This window comes from Protobothrops mucrosquamatus, unplaced genomic scaffold (assembly GCF_001527695.2).
Source record: "Protobothrops mucrosquamatus isolate PMUCROS unplaced genomic scaffold, P.Mucros_1.0 scaffold378, whole genome shotgun sequence".
Lineage (NCBI taxonomy): Eukaryota > Metazoa > Chordata > Lepidosauria > Squamata > Viperidae > Protobothrops > Protobothrops mucrosquamatus.
The window spans coordinates 317597-335342 of NW_015386710.1; the positions used below are offsets into that span (position 1 = coordinate 317597).

Consider the following 17746-nt stretch of genomic DNA (forward strand, 5'->3'; position numbering starts at 1 on the left):
AAAGTATAAATCAGTTCAATGATAGCTATTTAGGTAAGGTAAAAAATAAACTAAAAAAAAAAGATTTCCCAGTTGAATTGTAACTAACTTTACATTGTAGGCGTTGATCCCCTGTTGCCATAGCAAGCAGAACAGTGGACAAAAGAAAGAAAATAAGAAAACAGCTGTTAGTTTAAAGTAGTACAACAGTCTTTGAGTTGCTGCTTGGTGATTACTTTAAAGAGATTCTGCATTACTTTTATGTATAAACCAAAACTAATGTAAACATGCTACTATGAAGGCCAGCAAGATCTCAAGTTACTTTGACTTGTAAATTAATCAGTGTGTTGTTGGTTTTTTTTTTTAATTTCCAAGAAAGGCTACAATTGTAAGCATACTTATTTTGAAGTCAGTCGCATTGAAATAAGTGAGATGCTTTTGAATAAACATGACTCTTGGGATTTACGCAGCATTCTTACAACCCGGCTTCTTTAATACATACTTCAAAACAAGTCATAAATAGTAGATTTCAAAAGGAATTAGTTCCAAGTAAGTTTGCAGGTAGATACGCTCTTAGGTAAATTGACCACATGCAATTTTCATGCTCCAGTTATGGACTTGCAAATGAACTCTTTCAATATCCAAGAGGGATCAGATCTTTTCAGTACTGAAAAACTGAGGTGAGTGGTTTTCATAGCTTAAAAAGCATTCTGCTTAGCCCTTGTGGCTCTGAATTCAGGATTGTTTTATTCTGAATCAAATTCTCTTTTATTGGTCGTTGCATCTGATAATACAGTTGACTTGTTTTTCCAGTTGAATGCAATGTACATTGTAACATGTTGCTGGACAAATAAGAATATACTGCTGACAAGTCCGATGGATGCAGCTGGTCTTAGTAAAAGCAGAAGAGTTAAACTGATTACATTTTTGCACTCCGATGCATTTTTCTGTTTATTGTTTGGGTTCTGCTGCTAAGAAAACAGGTTGGGTATTTAGTAAATCTTTTTAATCAAAACAAAAAAAAACCCATAGAATTATATAGCATCATTGGCTATGAATATGTCAAGATACAAAGGGTGACTGAAGGAAAAAAATATATGTGTATTTTGGGTTTTTAACATTTTTATATAGTCTGGTTGCTAATCTTTCAGTCTCTTACTGTAACTGTGCCTTTAATACTGGCAGGCACAATATCATGACTTACTGAATTTCCATATAAAGCTGCTATTAAAAACTCATGGCATTAAAACCACCAAAACAAAACATGATCTTGTTATAGTTGTTATTCTTGTTCAATTATCATGGGAGAATTTTACCCCAGGTTTGAGGGGAAATGATGTTCAAATTATAAGTTGTATGAACAACATTCGAATTTGAAATACTTTTAATTTTATATAGTGCAAAATTTGAGAATTTGGTGTGGAACAGCTATTCCATAGTTAAAGTAGGCTGTTTCAGTAATTTAGAAATGTTCTCAACTCAAAATGTCTCCAGAATAATTCAAATGCCAGTTTTAAATACAAGACACTCAAAATAATCAGGTTTATTTTACTCAAATTGGGGACTTTTTAATTCAAGTAAGCACAATTTCAAAGCCTTTTGAATATTGCTAACATCGAAGTCTAGAAAATCTGGAGAGAGATTTTGATCCATTATTCAACCCATTATTTTGTTTTGTAGTCAAATTTATGTAATCTCCTATCTCACAGAAAGCAACTCTGAATGATGTACAAAATCTGCATGTATAACAAAATCATTTTTCAGGCGGTTTTTTAATGATTTTTTTCCAAACCATTGAAGAATTAATAAAGGCTCTAATACAGTGCACCCAAAGCAGAAATTATCTCCTATATACAGTCTACATTTTTTTCTGATATGAACAAGTATTTACAAATTAGTGGAGCAGCAAAATGCTGTGGATATAGTATGTTTGGATTTCAGTAAGGCATTTGACAAAATAGACAGCAACCTACTTCTTGGTAAGCTAGAAAAATGTGGAATAGACAGCATCATCACCAGATGGGTTTCTAACTGGCTGACAAACCATACTCAATGTGTAGTCCTTAATGAAACGACATCTACATGAAGGGAACTAAGCAATGGGGTATCCCAAAATTCTGTTTTAGGCCCAGTACTCTTTTTCATAAATGATTTAGATGAGGGAATAGAAGTGGAACTCATCAGTTTACAGATGATATAAGCTAGCAGGAATAACCAACACCCCAAAAGATAGACTCAAGTTCCAGATGGATCTTGACAGACTTCAACATTGGACCCTATATAACAAAATGAAATTCAATGTAAAGAAAAGTAAGGTTTTACAATTAGGCAAGGAAAACCAAATGTACAGGTACAGATTAGGTGAAATCTGGCTCAATAGCAGTAACTGTGAGAAGGATCTTGGAATCCTAGTGGACAGTCACTTAAATATGAACCAGAAGTGTGTGGCAGCAGACAAAAGAGCCAATGCAATCCTAGGTTGAATTAACAGAGGGATAGAATCAAGATCACGTAAAGTGATCTAGTATTACTTTATAATGCTTTAGAAAGACCACATTTGGAATATGCATCCAGTTTTGGTCACGACATTATAAAAAAGATATTGAGAGTCCAGAAAGAGAACAGAAAAGAGCAACAAAAATGATTAGGGGCCAGGAGGCTAAAACATATGAAGAACAATTGCAGGAATTGGCTATGTCTAGTCTAGTGAAAAGAAGGACTAAGAGTAACATAATCTTAGCTTTCCAATATTTGAAGGGTTGCCACAAAGAAGAGGAGGTCAGCCTATTTTCCAAAGCACCAGAAGGCAAAACAAGAAACAATGGATGGAAACTAATCAAGGATAGAAGCAACCTAGAACTAAGGAGAAATTTCATAATACTGAGAATAATTAACTAGTGGAAAAGTTTGTCTTCAGAGATTGTGGATGTTTTTCACTAGAAGCTTTTAAAAGATTGGACCGACCACTTGTCTGGAATAGTGTAGAGTCTCCTGCTTGAGCAGGGGCTTGGATTAGAAGACCTCTAAAGTTCTTTCCAACTCTGTTATTCTGTTAAGTTTGAAACAAGACTGGTGATTAGGCACTTTAACAAACTGGTTGCAATATTCCAAGTGTGGTCTTGCCAAGGCATTATAAAGTAGTAGTAGTAGTAGTAGTAGTAGTAGTAGTAGTAGTAATAATAATAATAATAATAATAATAATAATAATAATAATAATAATAATAATAATAATAATAAAGTTGGAAGGTACCTTGGAGGTCATCTAGTCAAACCCCCTGCTCAGGCAGGAAACCCTATACCATTTCAGACAAATGGCTGTCCAGTTTCTTCTTAAAAAGTTCCAGTGTTGGAGCATTCACCGCTTCTGGAGGCAGGTTGTTCCACTGATTAATTGTTCTAACTGTCAGGAAGTTTCTCCTTAGTTCTAGGCTGCTTCTCTCTTTGGTTATTTTCCATCCGTTGCTTCTTGTCCTGCCTTCATGTGCTTTGGAGAATAGCTTGATTCCCTCTTCTTTATGGCAGCCCCTGAGATATTGGAACACTGCTATCATGTCCCCCCTCGTCCTTCTCTTCATTAAATTAGACATACCCAATTCCACCAACCGTTCCTTATATGTTTTAGCCTCCAGCTCTTCTCTGTACTCTTTCTAGAATCTCAACATCTTTTTTACATTGTGGTGACCAAAACTGGATGCAGTATTCCAAGTGTGGCCTTACCAAGGCATTGTAAAGTGGTATTAATACTTCATGTGATCTTGATTCTATCCCTATGTTAATGCAGCCTAGCACTGTGTTGGCTTTTTTTGGCAGCTGCAGCACTCTGCTGGCTCATATTTAAGTGATTGTCCATTAGGACTCAGAGATCCCTCTCACAGTTACTACTATTGAGCAAGGTACCACCTACACTATACCTGTACATTTGGTTTTTCTTGCCTAAATGTAGAACCTTACTTTTTTCACCACTGAATTTTATTTTGTTAGATAGCGCCCAGTGTTCAAGTCTGTCCAGATCCTCCTGTATCTTAAGCCTGTCTTCTGGAGTATTGGCTATTCCTGCCAGCTTGGTGTCGTCTGCAAATTTGATAAGTTCCCCATCTATCCCCTCGTCCAAATCGTTGATGAAGATGTTGAAGAGCACTGGGCATAGAACAGAGCCCTGGGGCACCCCACTACACACTTCCCTCCATGTAGATGCAGTTCCATTGAGGACCACATGCTGAGTACGGCCGGTCAGCCAGCTATGAATCCATCTGGTAGTGATGCTGTCTAACCCACATTTTTCTATCTTATCAAGTAGTAGGTTGTGGTACTATACAGAAGATGATGGGACAGCACAGTGTAAGTTATATCAAGAAAATATATTCAGAAGAGTATGTTACAGCAATGCTTTCAATTCCCTGAACTCTTCTTGCTTCTACAGTTCTTCTAGACTAGAGGATCAGTTTCATTTTAACAGAAGGTCTCTGTATCAGACTTTTGTGTTAAAACATGCATATTTCTTGCCCTCTTGAAATTGCTAGTTTACCAACAAGTTTGCATATTTATTTATAATGTTGTATTTATTGGGTTTTTTTCATTCCTATGTATTCCTGACCTTACTGCATCTTTTGCTTCTAAAATAATTCAGCACTGTGAGGATAGAACCTAATAAATGCACTTTCTGAATTGCATTAACAAAGTTATTGCTTTGTTTCCATTGTTTAACAACATTGAAGAGTTTTAAGGGAATTAAGCTTTGATTGTTTGATTTTATTTCATAATACTTAACTAATTATACATTCACCATAGTGGCTATATGTAAGGCATTACCATTTTCAATCCAGGAAGCAATTTGTTTTTTAATGTAAAAACTTTTAATTAAAAGATGGGGAAAAATAGCTTTCAGAGGATTTGTAACTAGATTTCACATTAGGAAATGAATCCTGATCAATCAGTGGGAAGCTGTTACCTTTTACTAGTTTCAGCCATTTAGTAATGTCTGTGCTAAAAATTTGGAGAGTAATGTCTGTGCTAAAAATTTTACAACTCAAATAAATAGAAATCACTAATTATCTATACATTCATTGGCAAATTTTAGCAATGTAGTCATCCTTAGATTTATGGACTGTCCCAAATTCCTTATCAGCATATCTTCTGCTAAGATTTTGGGATTTTCTCTTTTCCCCTTGATGCAGAAACCAGAAAGACTGCTTTCAGGCACGTTGTAGTGGCTCTTTGGAAATTACCAATTTTAACAACACTTGATTGCTTTTTTCATTGTTCTTTCAGGATTTTTTTGGGGGGAGGGGGTATATTCTAGTGATCCTGATCTTTACCACCTTAATTATACAATTTGAAACCTTTAAAAACTGAAGCTTTAAAAAAAATCTCATTTTTTGAGTGATGGCTGCTCAGAAACTGTTATCTCATTATTGTCACTAATTCATAATCCACTTCTGAAAGATGAAAGAAGCAGTTCAAACAATTAGAAGGCCATAACTCATTTTATGTTATTTTATTGTTGTATTTACTTGTATGGCCACCCATCTCCTCTTTGTCACTGCATAACACGTGATGGCCCTTTGTCAAACTAAGCTGTAGGTAACCAGCAAGAGGTGACCGATCACTTAGTTAGAACCACTGAGGACATAGAAATGCATGAAAGTCTGGAAGAACAGGAATCATCTAATAGATGGTGTTTTTTTTCCTGGCAGACTGGGTAGAAAACATCCAGAGCTTCAGAAAACATCATTGTTATAAAATGCTCCTAAGTGTACTTCTTACAGTACATAAAATAATAATTTCACCTACAACTAAAACATTCCGGGCAAGCCTATTGCTATGTGAAGAAAATAGTTCTGTATCCAATCTTAAGTTCACAACAGACACAAAAATATGTGGAAGGGGCTTAAATATCTCCCTAATTCACAGGAGTATTAGAAAAGGACGAGGTAAGCACAATCAGATCTGCAAGATTCTGTAGTTATAGCCAATCTCAGTAAAAGTGGCTTTGGGATTCCTGTGGAGCTGGTTTCCTGGTGTGGTCCGACTGGTGGGGGTGACATTATGTGAGCTGCCAGAAATGTGTGGAGCAATTATAAGAAAGAATATTTAACTGACCGTCCTCACCTATTCTCACATTTTATGTTGGTTCTTCTTTGTTTAATAAATAATATGCCTGTTACTTGTATTCTAATAATTTTATGAACTTCTACATACATTCCAACCCCAGAACTCAGACTTTTTTTCAACATGAATATATGATGTACCAGCAGAATAATCCCAGCAGAAATACATTACCAAAAATTATAATGGCTCTCCATTCAGAACAAATTCCAAGGCCCTGTGGGATAGCCTATCTTAGTAGTAAATCTTTAAAAAAAACCTGTCCCAAATACTTCTATTTTGAGTACATATATAAATATCAAAATTAAATATCAGCATATAAATGTGAAAAATAATCTTACTTTCATCTGAGTAATTACAATTTCAGTCTCTCTTCCCCTGTCCTCACTCTCTTTGTGCTTGCATATATATAATTATTGTTAGTCCTAATCAAGTCACTGTAGGATGAAAGCCTCCTCATTAAAGGCCATGGACTGTTCAGGTAGTCCTCAACTTACAACAGTCCATTTAGTGACGGTTCAGAGTTCAAAAAACGTATGACTGTTTTTCCACACTTAAGACCATTGCAGCATTCCCATGGTCATGTGATCAAAATTCAGAGGCTTGGCAACTGACTCATATTTATGATGGTGGCAGTATCCCAGGGTTATGTGAAGCCCTTTTGTGACCTTCTGGCAAGCAGTCAATGGGGAAGTAACCATGTTACTAACTTAACAACTACAGTGATTCACTTACCAACTGTGGCAAGAAAATGGAGCAAAACACACAAATTTAAGACTCAATTGTGGTTGTTAGTTAAGGACTAACAGTATTCTACCACAGGGCTTTTCAACCTTTTCACCCATTGTACCACTTTTAGGATATGGCAATATCCGAGTACCACCAGTCGCCTAGTAAGGTGTCAAAAACTTGATGACCAAAAAAAAGAGAAAAAATTGATAAAGTACAGGTAGTCCTCGACTTACAACAGTTCACTTAGTGACTGTTCGAAGTTACAATGGCACTGAAAAAAGTGCCCCCCAAGCCACAGCCGAGCAAGACACCTGCCTTCCCACCCGGCGGCGCTCTTCCTCCTGTCCAAGGTTTTCATTGTTGTGAGCATTTCTGTTGAGGATTGGCAGTGAGGGTGGGGTGGGGGTGTTTGGTTTTTATTCCCCCCGTCTGCTGGGTGGTTGCAGCAGGTTTTGGTCACTTCACATGACCCTGGGACACTGTGACCATCATAAATATGAATCAGTTGCCAAGCATCTGAATGTAAATCACAAGACCCTGGAGATGGTGCAACATTCCAGCAGATCGGCACTTCTTCTGGGCTCAGCAGAAGCGCCAGGATCAGCGCCGAGCTCCAGCTGGAGCCTGGCGTTGATCCTGGCGCTTCCGCTGAGCCCTGACAGCCCCGAAGAAGCGCTGATCAGCTGGAAAGTGGCACTGATCCTGGCACTTCTGCTGAGCCCTGACAGCCCTGCAGCTCCAGCCATCTCTCGCTCAGGCTTGTGCAGTGCTGCCACCAGTTCAGCTCATTCCCCTCCCCCGCTACCACTTCTCTAGGATGGTTGCGGTGCCAGGTGCCAATGTACCACATTTCTAGGATGGTTGCGGATGTGGCCAGGTGCCAATGTACCACAGGTGGTACCCGTACCACTGGTTGAAAAGCCCTGTTCTACCAGACTAGTCTAGAGTAGATTGGTAGATAGATGCATTTGGGGTTTGCAATGTAGGTTGAGAAAGAGTTGCCTGACTCAAACTCACCTAGCCAACTTCTGCATCTAAGAAAGGACTAAACCTGAGTCTCACTGTTCCTAGTTTGTGTTGTAATCACTATCTACACTGGCTCTTGTATGTATGTATCTATGTATGTATGTATATAATATGTAATTATCTGTGAAATTATGTTCAATATCTGCTGTGAATATATGTATGTATGTCTTTTAATCAGCACTTGAGTGAATTTCCTTAATATGCAAGGCCATAGATGTGAATGCTTATTTTTCTTTGAAGCAGAAATATTTCAGGTTCTTTTTCCAGGATCTCCTATAATTGGAGCAAAAAAAATTAAAAGATTTTACCTCTAGTATAGAATTTCTGGTTATTGTATATTCTCTTTTATACTTTTCCCTATTACTTGTGATTTAGGGATAGGCTGATACCTTTTAGTATAACAGTCATTGCCAGCTTTTCCATTATAAGTGCTTTTTGTAGTTTTGTAAGTCAGCAGTAAAATGTCCAATTGAAGCTTGGCATGTAACATCTTAGTTTAGAAGCTAACTTTTTCCCCTATCGGAAAATGTTCAGGAAGTAAAGAGATTAGGATGTGTCTTTGTGTTCTTTGTCTAAGTGATATTATTTATAGAAAAAAAATACTTTACTGGTTTTGCTGAGATCATTGTCATTGTAGATTGAAAAGTAACCATTTTCGTATGTAGGGGCTTTTATCCCAACCCTTTCCTTAAGAACTTCCATTGTTTTATATGCCAATATCCTTAAGTCTTTTTTCATATCTGAAATTAAATACCATAGCAGTCACTTAATTCTGTTAATAAAAGGACACTTGATCCATCTGGTTGGTTGATTTATTGCCATTCAATTAATATTGCAAAGCTCTAACCAAATCATTTGATGGAATATAATTAAATTCAGCCAAGGTTTAAACAATAAAGACTAAAATATCCAAAATAAAAAAAATCCAAAGAGATGTAAAAAAGAATGCTACAGCACAGCATTGAAAAACAAAACATGTCACCACCTGGCTCTCTAACATTGGTATAAGCAAATAAGCTAGAAATATACTTAATATTAAAAACCTAATATGCTAGAAATACTAATATATTTATTACAATATTTATTTTATGTAGCAAAATAGCAGTAGTCAACCTTCAGCCAGTGAGAATCGAACTCTTAGCAGCCAGCAGAAACAGCCTGCAATTCTGCATTCTAAACATTGTGCCACCACACAGACTTCTATCAACTAAATAGTATTATGCGGTCTTCCCAATAAGGGTTCTGAAAAAGCCAGATCATTAATAACCTACCATCTGACGTAGGAACACTGGGAGTAAGGATTCTAATTATTATCTTGGATCAAGAATTGGAAATACCCAAAGTCCTTCAGTAAATTTTAGGATCAGATTAGTTCATAAGGTTACCTATGAAATCTACTACTACCAGGACAAAGAATCAGGCAAGAAATTCTGTAAATGAAAAAACAGCCTATCCCAAGGCCCCAAACAATAAAAATAATCATGGAAAAGAAATTCTGCAATATGTGATGCACTGTAGGGGAAATAAAATAAGCTTAGCTGTCTAGGAAAAGAAAATACTGTGGAATCTCCTAGCTATTATGATATTTCCCTTTTTTTGTCTTAAAAATATTTTTTTAAAAAACAAGCAAGTAAGAAGAGCTTATTTACCAATGTAAATGGCAGAAGGCCAGATGGTGATCTCATAGAGCGATGTTTCAGAAAGCACAGTGATATAGTGGTGTTGCTTTAGCCCAAGCAAATTATATGATTGGAATAAAAAGAGCTAAAAAGCTATTACGATTTATTCTTTCAAGGGAACCATTCTTCATATATAAAATTTATCATTAGACGCCTATATTTACCAATGCTATTTTGACGGTTGTTGAATAATATATAGATAGACCTTGACCATATGACTACAATTGTGGGACCAGAAACTTGGTCATTGAGTAAAGTGATCATTGAGACACCAGGCTTTTTTTTTCCTTTGAGAGCAAAAAAACAGATTTCAATTCGCAGAAGGATTTCAATTCCCCTCTGTCCACTCCACTTGGAAACTTCCTTTCAGCTTCCCAATTGACTTTTTGGGGAAGCTGGCAGAGAAGACTACAAATGGTGATCACAGGGCACTTGGCAACATGTTGTAAATTCAAGCCAGTTGCCAAACATCCATAATGTAGACATGTGATTGGAGGAGGGCAACATTTTATGACAGCCGGAACTGCTTTATGGGTTGTAAAACATCCTCTCTGAGACCATCATAATTTTGAATGATCATTAAACAACCAGTCATAAGTCAAGGACTATATATATGTAACATTAGCTTTCACATTTTGTCATATTTTTGTTATTTTTTGCTTTGTGATTTGTGGCCAAAATCTCAAATTTTAATTTTAAACAGAATGTATTGCTATGTATTTTTGTTAAGTGCTAGTAATTGTATGAAAGAAAATTGCATCCTTTTTTCCAAATGCAACAGTGGCAAGATTAACCAATAATTTAATTTATTAAGGGACAGACATGTAATTGTACAGGCAGATACAACGAGAAGATAATCTTTATAATAATTTTATACTGTATGTATGTACTGTAGCTATTCCTGATAAATGGATTGGAAATGTTTACTTAACGTATGGGAATGGTTTTGGTTTGAAAATGGTTACTTAATTTTTAATGCAGCTCATTGATGTATTCCACCAATATTGGAAGCAAAACAGAGACCTGTAGTAATGTTTTCATTTTTCTACAGGGACCGAAGCAGAGTTTCAATGAATCTATAATAACGGAACCCTGTGTGACCGGGGTAAGTTCTTGCACTTTATTGCAGCAATTGTTTCTGACACAATTATAACGCTGAATAGTATCAGAATATTCGTTATAAAAATTTCAAACCAATTCATTATTTTGAGCAGAAATTTCCTAGTCCAAGTTTGGGGATGTAAATTCCATTCCTCATTCTTTGGTTTGGTAGGGTGAGGTCCTACTGTCATAGTGATTTCAGCTGTATTTATGGTCTAATTTTTGAGGTACATCTGTTCAAGTCATTGGAAATAATTTCAATTACTTTTACATGGAGATATATATTGAGGAGGGGTGGATGTATTCCTGCCAGAATAGCTCTTCACCTTCAACCATGGTAATTATATTTTAATTCTTAAGCAGACTATGATTTTGTAGGTCACATGGTAATTGCCCTTGATCTGTGCAGTGTAATTAGCTCGTAATCGGGAAGAACATGTAATCACATGGCTCTTTGTAAGACCTTTAAACATAGCAGATCAGAATTTATGGCTAACAGAATACTGACCTGAGAATGTAGTATGAATGACGAGAACAGTAAAATATGCTAGGAGGTTCTAATACAAAGTGGCAATTGAAGGAAGTTTTTCTGTCTTGCAGAATGCAATTGGGAAGGAAAGTGTGGCAGGAGGCTCCACTAGTCACATGTCTTCTGATCATTCATCTTCTCTCCATGTGAGTGTCAGGTCAAGCACGCTTCTTTTGCTGTTGGTGATTGCATTCTCATTCTGTTGATGCCCACGTTCAGAAGAAACCTTGTATCTGCTTTAACAAAAGGACCCATAAAAAGAAAGGAAAGGAAAGGAAAAGAAAAAAAAGAAATTGATCTGTCTATCCTCTATCAGTTCTAGGAATTAAGTTGAAACGCTCTGCTAAAAAATATAGGTCTGGATCCACGGTGTTGTCATTATCATCATATTATATTGTTATTGTTATTTTCAATTTTCAAGGAAAGGTACTTAGAAGCTTTGCATATACTAGATGCGATACTCAACATTCCAAACAGAGTAGTATTTTGAACAGGCAGTGTTTGAAAAGAGACAAATAATTTGCATGTAGGCCATTCAAGTTTTATTCTTTTCTCTCGTTTTTTCCTCTTGTTTTCACTTGGACCAAGAAGAAATAAACCAGACTCCTAAAGTTTTGGTGTTTTTTTTTTGTAGTTGTCACCCAGGAATTTTTCCTTTGCAAAACCCATTAAAATGAATGAGATCTACTGTACACCATCATATGGTGATTGTAGGTTTCAGTTATTTCAACATTACTCAGATAGAATCTGGGGACAAATCGTGGTTTCCAATAATTTGGAAACATTGCCAGAATGGTTAATAATTTAATGGTATGTTTATTCCTGATAGATTGGGACCCTATTTAGAAATGTTTGAAATGTATGTATTGAAAGCCTAGATACTGGACCACATTACAAAGTTTTTTTTTTATTGCTCCCTTTGTACATAAGAGGCTGTAGAGCAGGCAACAAAACCCTACATAAACTGCCTCTTGTCAGATTTGGGCTTTTAAATTGAAAAACAGTAAGTTAAACATATTTTGAGGTGATTGTGGATCAGGCTTTTGACATGCTATGAACGTCTTCCTGAAAGGTTTTTTTATATTTAACTTATTCATGTTTGGCTACCAGTATTTTGCTGTTTTAGCATTCTCTTCTATGTTTGTATATGTATGTAGTTTTGCAGTCTAAACTGAGAAGCCATTGTAAATCATAGCAGTATAATACACATATTTTCTTCAAAACTTCTGCAGAAATATAAAATAATATGAAACTTTCTAATGCTATTTTTATTTTTGTGGTTATGCTAATTTAGCCTTAATAAAAGGTATTAAAAACTACATTAAGAAGAAGCAACTGTTGTGAATATTGCAGTAATCCAAAATTTGTTTATCTTTCTGAGGATATATTTAAAAAAAATAGAAACTTGCTTTTGTTAAAGAATTTCAACTTTAGCATTGTTGACCTTCTTTCTGTAATTATAAAGTTTAGTCATTTAACTGGTGATTGAGTAAAAGATATTGAATTTTGATTATTTAAAAAAAATGGCATTATTTACTAATGTTTACTCTTAGATAAAGATACAGTATAATTGTTTGCTTTTAATTTCTTGACCCAATACAGAAAACCTTAAGCACAGGTAGAAGGCTGTAACATGTTTCCATATTTTCAGAGATGCATCCAATAAAGATGTGAACACATAGCATTCAACAGATCATAATAGTTTCCTGTATGTGAAGTTTCCTAGCCACTTATTTTTGAACATGCAAATATGTCAGCTTTGGTAAGCATTTAATCCTCTGAACAGGAGTACGTGCACAAAGAATGAAATTAAAATTACATTGCACTGTAACCAGAACAATACTATAAGTTGAATCCGATACACTTGTTGCTAAACCAATTTTAAGAATTGATCAAAGTTATCTAAAGTCCCAATAATGATCATCCAGATGTTTTCAACTTTCCTTGTGGGCACTATATTCATGCACACACAAACACAAATTCTCCACACCAAGTATTATTTCATGTGGTAAAGTAATTTCTGACTTGGTATAGTTTTTTTAATAGGTACTATTTAATATGTACTATTTTCCAATAAAAATGTATGTGACCATGGCAATATATAATTTTGTGTATGCCATGCTCATGTATGTATTGGAAAATGGGGCTTCTTGTTGTGGTTCTAGCTGATATTTGTTGAAGGCATTCCATATTATGTTAAATCATCTAAACTATATTTAATACAACGGCATGGGTAGTGATGGTAGTAGCCACTTTTTACAATGCAATGTAGTTTTAAAAAAATTCCATGGCCGTGAAGTTGATGAAAAGGGTCTACAATAATTATGAGATAACAACAAGATTGAAATGACACACAAGAATCTTTCTAAAAGGAAGGAAATTTCATTTAAGCCTAGAGCTCTCTTGTTTAACACAATTGAGATGTTATATGATGTTAGTTTCTTACAATTTGAAAGGCAAGGATAGAATAGACATACTTCCATTATCTTGCACAATGTATGGCAGTAAAATCTGATGCCTTAGATGCAAAAATACAATCAGGTTTATCAGTGGTTTGCATCTAAATGATGTAATTTGAATTGTACAATTCTGTGCAGTTACAACCAAGTATACAATTTTTAAAAAAAATTAAATTGGTGAGAAATGGGATCCAAGATCTGAATCACTATTGTTTACTTTAAAGAGTTCTACTTGAAATATCACTTTTGATCCAATTATTTTGAGCTTTGGTCTTGTCCATGATTGGTCTGTCAAAAATAAAAGGATTTATTCNGAAGGAAGGAAGGAAGGAAGGAAGGAAGGAAGGAAGGAAGGAAGGAAGGAAGGAAGGAAGGAAGGAAGGAAGGAAGGAAACCACCTGGAATATAATTGCAGCTCATATGTAGAAAGATATTGACTGATGTAAAAGTTCAACTATGATAATCATCATCCTGAATACAGCCAGTCTCAACTTTCTTCTATGTAATTCAAATTGAAGGCTATTGAGTTCTTATGTTTTAATTGACCCTCGATTTTAAAAGCATCAAAAAATTCCTAAGTAGTTGTTTCACTAATAAATCCCTGCATATTAAAATCAAACATAGGAGTTGGTGGGTATTAGGCAGCATATGAAATTAATAAATTATTATTATTATTATTATTATTATTATTATTATTATTATTATTATTTTTCAGAAACAATGTCTATTATGTCAAACCCAATAAGGATATATTATTTCTATTTTCTTCAGTACTAAGGTTTAGCAGTTTTCTATATATTTTCTATACATCTACTCAGACATATCATTAAATAAATGGAGCTTATTCTCATGTACGTGGAAGTAGGATTGCATCTTAAATTGCTAGTAAAACAAGAAAGCAGAGAAAAAGATTAGGTTTTAAGCTATTATCTCTGGATAAATGCAGAGCTTTTTATAAAAAAAATAATAAGTATGGCATTGACAATGTCACTTTAGAGCATTGACTTTGTCAACACAATCACTACTTTGAAGTAAGTTGTGTTTCTGTTGTTTCTTTGCCCATTTCTGCTTACTCCAACTGCATACTAAGTGCTAGGCAGTCCAAATATTTTTTTCCCTTGAGTTCTCATAGTGCAACATGAATTTCCAGATCTTAAGTTACTGTGAAGTTTAGGATATCTCAGAAATCTCCTCTTTCATGGCAAAATCTCATTTTGTGGAAGGGAAAGGCAACAGCAGATTCCTCACTTCAAACATAAAAAAAACCCACATCTTAAAAGATCTTGGTTATTTTTTCAGCCAGTTATTAAATAGAATACATCATATTCACCCAAAAATTTGAAATATATTCCTTTACTTTAGAATGTCTCACATCTTATCTATTTTCTATTAACTGTTCTGAATATATTTTTAGGGCAAGCAATTTTAAACAACTTAGTATGTAGATCACGGGTGTCAAACTCAATTGCGTAATGTTACGTATCATGACTTTTTTGCCTTTGCAGAGCCAGGGTGGGCATGGCCTGTGCATGATGCATCCGGCCCATGGGCCACCAGTTTGGCCATCCTGCTGTAGATGCTCAGGGACCTGGTATGTTTTTTTCCCTGAGATCAGGTACGGAATTCAGAAAAGTGTACAGTTACTGTAAATTTTTTCAGGGCTGCTCTGTGTACGCCTATCCATGCTGCATTTATGTTTTGTCCTTCAGAACTGGTTTTCTGCACAACCTTATTAGTTAGTTTCTGATAAGACTGGAGTCTAGCTTTCAGCAATCATTATCTGCCCTCTTGCATTATGCATTTCTCAGATTCCAAGCAACATATTCCAGCCCTCCATTTTCTATAACATCACCTCAAATAAATTTGCTTGTGATGAACTTGGCAGAAAATTAATCCAGCTGACTGTGAAGGATTTCTCATCTTTAAATATTTGCTTTCACTTACCAGCTTGCCTTCCTTCTATGACATTTCAATTAGTGGTCATTCAAATACTTTCTGACTTCAGAAGGTCATTTTTGTTTTGTTCTTAACTAGATTTTGCCTGTTTAAAATCACTATTGTATTTTTCCCTTCTCATTTCCTACATATTTATTGGTTTTTATGCAACAGAAATTTAATCTTGCTGTAACCTATTAAAATATTATTAAAGCTTCCCTGATCAAGGCTGCTGCTTTGTTTGCCTGGAAAAAACAGTTATTTACTGTTTTCCTTTATCCCAGGTTGATCACCTGAAATCAAAGTCTAGGTTTATAATGAGAAATACTTTGCAATACTTAGAGTAGGTTTCTATTAGAATCCTAAATAAAATATAATAATTAGATCAACCCAGTCTACGTTTCAGAAAATGATTGTCCAATGGAAAAAGGAAATCTATGGAAGCTCTTTTTTTTCATCATTCAGAATTTGTAGGTCTTTTATATCTTTTCTTTTTTATTGCCAGATACAATTGGCATTTGGATCTTTGCCTGATGTAACCCTTCTTTTTAAATTGATTCAAATGGGAGGAGAGAAGTTTTTTTTTTTTAATTTTACAAATCTCCTGTTCTTCCCTCCCAAAGGTTTTTTTTTCTGACTATAGCAGCTAAAGCCTCTATCTTTGCTCTGCTGGATGCCAATAGGTAAGGTGGTTTTTTGTCATGCAGCCATTTAGAATAATATATTGCCTCAAAATAGCAGCCAAATTTCAACTAATACAAATGAGATCTTTTTTCCTATGCAGCTTTGCCTTATTTTAATGGCTTTAAGTAACTGCATTACTCCTTTGTTACTGCTTCCTAATATGTCAAAGGAATTTCCTATGGCCTGATGAAAAATTGGGTCATGTACTTAGGTATGATTGGTTTTCTTAAAACCCTTCTCACCCTGAAGGACAGCCTAATTTGCCTTCTTGATGATGATGGATCTATGTCTTATCTTAAACTTCCACTGAAAATCTTTAATCAAGGTGAATTCTGAAGAAGTAGTTTGATGATGAAGGATATCTAAAGCTTGTGGGTATTTCTGTCTATTAGGCTGACTTATAAACAGATCCGCCGGCAATTATTATTGTCTGTCCAATACGCCTGTTTTTAGCAATGATTGTGTTTATGTCTGTAATGATGAGTTTCAGGATTTTTCTTTCACAAAGTGCAGGACTGTGGGGAAACAAATATTGGTTCACAGGGACTGTGATAATGCTGCTGCTCATATTTCCATCCAGTAGCAGTAAATCAAATGTTGGAGGCAATGATCTGTTTAAAAAACATTGTGTGTTCATAGAATATATGCAAAGGGAGATTACATATCAAACAGATGATTGAAAGTGAATGAGTATATCTCTGCAAAGCTAGATCATGAGAAACAGTAATTCTGAGTACTGTAATTGGGGACAATATTCATTGACACTCTTCAGTCACATTCCAATAGATGTATTTAGGACTGAAGACCCGGTAGAATGCTATGGTTGCAATTTCACCTAAATATATCTCAAATTCTAGCTGAATGCAGTTAGAAGGTAGGGCATTCTCCTCCATTTTAAATTAGAATTGGAATCTAATGTACAATTAGATTCTCCTTATTGATGAAATACAAGTAGTCCTCAGATAATAGAAACAGGCCATTCGCTTGTAATTGGATTTTTCTGGAGTTTGGTTTGTGGACCCTTCACCCGTGCAAGCATTTCGCTGTTCTATTCTGCATGCTCAAACATGGCAGCCACCATTTTTCATTTACCTAAGCCACAGGTTATATAAATTAGGACTGCTTTTAGTGAATTTTCTATATCAGGATAAGATTAAACTACAATAGAAGCATCTTCTCATTATTCCTTGTCTGTCCATGCTATGAGTTTCCTACTGCACCTGATGGATTAAAGAGACACTTGACCTAACGCAGCAGGCACTTACATTGTATACTTCTAAGACGATTCTCTTGGACTTTTTCCTTTTAACAATTCCAATATCCAAACGATTCATACATTTCAAACATGGTGACTAATCAAAAAGCCACGAAAACCAACAGATCAAATGTATTTCTGCACTAAATGTAGATGCATGAAAGGGAGAGTAGTATGGGAAAATTGTATCTAGTGTACAAATAGTAACGTCTTTCAGTTTTGACTAATTTCCTATGTGTGTAGTGGAAATCAGATGGTTCTG

The 17746-nt window shown here is 35.3% G+C and overlaps 1 protein-coding gene across 1 annotated transcript in view; it reads left to right on the forward strand.

Moving 5' to 3' along the window:
- GFRA1 (GDNF family receptor alpha 1) overlaps window positions 1–11415 on the forward strand; it is a 235896-nt gene extending 224481 nt beyond the window's left edge. The window contains exons 8-9 of the mRNA XM_015815824.2: window positions 10573–10626; window positions 11223–11415. Coding sequence (XP_015671310.1) covers window positions 10573–10626; window positions 11223–11357 — 189 coding nt within the window. The 3' untranslated portion in view covers window positions 11358–11415. The remainder of the gene's footprint in view (window positions 1–10572; window positions 10627–11222) is intronic.
- The last annotated feature ends 6331 nt before the right edge of the window (window positions 11416–17746 follow it).